The sequence below is a fragment of the Phaseolus vulgaris genome, chromosome 3 (genome assembly GCF_051622355.1).
Source record: "Phaseolus vulgaris cultivar YP4 chromosome 3, ASM5162235v1, whole genome shotgun sequence".
NCBI classification, from domain to species: Eukaryota; Viridiplantae; Streptophyta; class Magnoliopsida; order Fabales; family Fabaceae; genus Phaseolus; species Phaseolus vulgaris.
This window is the reverse complement of record NC_143500.1, coordinates 49,004,936-49,008,989: the sequence shown is the minus strand read 5'-3', so window position 1 is coordinate 49,008,989 and position 4,054 is coordinate 49,004,936. Positions and strand designations below refer to the sequence as shown.

The window sequence follows — 4,054 nt, the reverse complement described above, 5'->3', positions numbered from 1 at the left end:
TAGATTTATATGAACCTTGAAGAAGTTATGTCCGAAATCTTGTATCTCATTCAAAAGAACTTGCAATTTTTTCAAATATATTTGTCCACACCTTTACCATAACTCAATATGTTTTTTCTACTGATCTGTATGATACCACAAACCACATCCAATTTTTAATCAACTAATTGAGTTTCACTAAGCACACTAACGTACAACGAGTATTATTTCAACTTGTAGTTACTCTTAACTAACTCGTACAGGTATTGTTTTGGTGGAACATAGTCACTCATGGCTAACCCGTAAAGTATTCTTTAACACTTATCCTTTTTCGGAAAATAATAGAGTATTATTTAACACACAACTATTGGCTAAGACAAAGATTGCCTAAAAGTGTAATAAAAATATCACTAAGTTACTCACTAAAGAGGGATTGCATCTTTCAATGTTTACAAGGTTAAACTCTCGTTACTTGTTTGTTAGATGAACACATTAATGTTCTTACAAAGTTATTAGGACAAAAAAGAATATTAGCATCATTTTAGTATTTTGCAAATAATGGTTTTCCTATTTAAACGATAACCTTAAATAGGTGTTGAAGGAAATAGTTGTTACAAATAATTTTCTACCTGTTGAGCAACTTCAAACTCATTTGAACATCTTCCTTGCGATTAAACAATTTGGAGAAGATGCATTCAATTGTTTCATGCATGCATTATATGGTCTTCTCTTGTTTAAGTAACATCTTATACTTATCTCTCCTTAGACAAAGTATTTTTACTTAAATTTGTGTAAAGCACAAAGTCGTACAAAGCATATAGGCTTTTCCAAGATTAACAAGGTAAGAGTTAGAAATTTGTTTAGTTCATGTAAGAAGAGAATCTTGATATGACTCACTAGAACAATATATAAAAGTTAAAATAAATAAAAAACATTAATTATTAATTTGTTCATCATATTCTTCAAGTTGTTTAAATAAGTGTAAAACTTAAATCAACATGATTATTCAATAAGATTCTAATTAGTAGAACATGTTTGATTGATGAGCACATTTAAAATATATTTAGTTTGATTCGATGGTAAATTCTAAAATAAAGTGATCTTATTTGTTTGATTCATGATGAGATATACACTGTATTTAAATTATTATAAAATTGTGTTATTTATGTATTTGTGATGTTATTAAATTTTTTATATAAATATCAGATTATTTATTTCGGCGATGTTTTGAAATTTGAATACGGAATTATATTATTTTAATTTTTATATAATAAAATATAAAATTGTATTAAATTTTTATTATTTATGTTTTTGAAATTTTTAGACGTAAACGAGATCAATAAATAACTTAACTATCCAACTACTAATTAATGAAGCAAGAATTTCCAGCCAATCAATAATTAAGCTGATTTTTCATAACAGCAGTTTCAACTTATTCACATGGTAAGTTATTTGAACATTTATATAAAATATTTAGTAATAAAACATATTAAGAAAAAAAGAATAGATGTAAAGAAAGAAGAAGGGATGTGAAAGTGGATGAAATCCTGAGAAAACAAAGAATTTGTTACGTCCCATAATTCAAATTCAAAATACGACGTGATATTTCTCTTGCCGTTACGCGCTGTTTTTCTGCGCGCGAAACAACAGCCTGTCTTGCTCGTCCTTCAATACAAATATTAAAATAACAACATATGTGGAAGAAAATACGAAGAATAAAAAGAGAAAAGAAAGGGAAAGAAAAGGACAAGCGTGAAGTGCTTCTCAGATAAAAACCTTTGTTTGATTACTGCATTAGTCTTTCTCTCTCTCTTTCCCTCATTATCTCATTGAACTCACCATAGTGAGAGAAACAAAGAAACAAACATAGGCTCAGTTGAAAATGGCTCTGCACATCTTCTCTTACTAACCATGAAGAAATTGTTTCTTTGAAGAGAATGGCTATCGGCGACGATGCACAGCTCCACTCTCCCTCGATCCTCGATGCCCTTCTCTGCGAAGAGCGTGACACCTTCGAGGAAGATTTGGATGCGAGCGGTGCTGATTGTGAGATCAACAACGATGACCCATCTGGGAGAAAGTTGCAATCTTTGCCTTTGGTTTTGCTTCAGAATGATCTGTTCTGGGAAGATGAAGAGCTTGTGTCTTTAATCTCGAAAGAGGGAGAGACCCATTCGTGTTCTCTTATTGCCATTGCCGATGGGCCCTTAGAAGGGTCTCGTGTGGAGGCTGTGAACTGGATTTCAAAAGTTTGTGGACATTATGGGTTTTCTGCTTTGACCACTGTTCTTGCCGTCAACTACTTTGATCGGTTCATCCCAAGTCTGAGGTTTCACACGGACAAGCCGTGGATGACACAGCTTACTGCTGTTGCTTGTTTGTCCCTTGCTGCAAAAACGGAAGAGACCCATGTGCCGCTTCTTTTGGACCTTCAAGTATGTTTTTGAATTTAAGATGAACCCTAGGTGTTTGTTGATATGACTTATTGTTTTGTTTCTTATGCACTTGCCTTTCTTTGGTGGGTGTGTGTTTTAGGTGGAGGAATCAAGGTTTGTGTTTGAGGCGAAGACTATTCAGAGAATGGAGCTGCTGGTGCTGTCAACTCTTAAATGGAGGATGCATCCGGTGACTCCAATTTCTTTCTTTGAACACATTGTCAGAAGGCTTGGTTTGAAGAGTCGCTTGCATTGGGAATTTCTATGGCGTTGTGAGCGGGTTCTTCTCAATGTCACTGCGGGTATGTAGCAAAAATTTATAGGATGGGTTTAAATGTTAATTAATGAAACACTAGATATTGACGTTAAGCAAATTGGAGTCATGCCATTATGATCGCTGATATCTGTATATGGAATTTCATTATTGTTGTCAGATTCAAGGGCTATGAGTTATCTTCCTTCTACATTGGCTGCTGCTACCATGATCCATGTTATTAAAGAGATTGAATCATTTAACGCTACAAAGTACATTGATCAGCTTCTGGGTCTACTAAAGATTAGCGAGGTTAGTCTATAACTTCAATTGTTCTGTGTCTGCCTTGTTCTTGTTTGTTGAATTTTTGAATTTGTTATTGATTTGGTGAGTAATTGGAAAATGTTGGTGACTATCTCACAGGAACAAGTGAACCAGTGCTATAAGCTCATGCAGAAAATTTTAGGTCGCAATGAAGGCATTTACAGCCTTCACCAGAAACGCAAGCGTCTATCTGAACCAAGTAGCCCAGGTGGTATCCTTGATTCAACTTTCAGTTGTGATAGCTCAAATGATTCGTGGGCATTGTCATCATCAGTCTCACTCTCACTGGAGCCGCCGTTTAAGAGGAGAAGACCTCAGGACCAGCAAATGCGATTGCCTTCTGTTAGTCGCGTGTCAATTGATGTTCTTAATAGCCCTCGTTAATGATCTCAGTATTTACTTCCAATGTGGTAGCTTTCTTTCACATAAATCTGGCAGTCATGTCCAAGTGCAACTAAATTATGTTCTTAGTTATAGACATTTCTAGCCAAAATTTGAAAACTAATGAGGCAGAGACTGAGATTTCCTCCACTTTATTGTTTGAGGTGGATAAGATATCTGATACTGAGTAGAAATACAAGTTATAAACTTGTAGTTCTACCTGTGAGTTCTATTTTCAGTGCAGTGTTTACTCATTCTACTCATGATATTTGTCCGAAAGCACAATCAAGAGATTTCCTTTGCCTATTATCTGATAGTTTGCTGATCTATCCTCTGTTTATGCAGATTAAGAACTGCATATGGAGATTTCTAACTATTAAACAAAGAAGTGTGAAATGTCAGTTATAGATTAGATTTATCTATGAATCTCCTGTACAAGATCAAACCAACCCAATAGGAATATGTTGCCCCGCTAGGATTAGGAGAGATGCTCGTGAATTCTTTTGCCAATGCATATCTTTCTGTTACTCTCCCAGAGGGGGGACAAGGTACTCTCACACAGATATGGAACCCCATCTTTCCGAAAACGTAGATGTTTACTTCTCTGGCCATCCGAATCTGTTTTGTATCTAATGCAAGTCTGGCCAATCTTTTTGTCCTTAGATATTAGCATCTTTTTCTG

The 4,054-nt window shown here is 34.8% G+C and overlaps 1 protein-coding gene across 1 annotated transcript; it reads left to right on the top strand.

The window, feature by feature from the left end:
- Nucleotides 1-1,681: 1,681 nt before the first annotated feature.
- LOC137808271 (cyclin-D3-2) lies at nt 1,682-3,610 on the top strand. Its single transcript, XM_068609300.2, has 4 exons — nt 1,682-2,414; nt 2,515-2,716; nt 2,849-2,979; nt 3,091-3,610. Exons 1-4 carry the CDS (start codon nt 1,917-1,919, stop codon nt 3,373-3,375), a joined length of 1,116 nt encoding a protein of 371 aa, XP_068465401.1. The 5' UTR covers nt 1,682-1,916; the 3' UTR covers nt 3,376-3,610.
- The last annotated feature ends 444 nt before the right edge of the window (nt 3,611-4,054 follow it).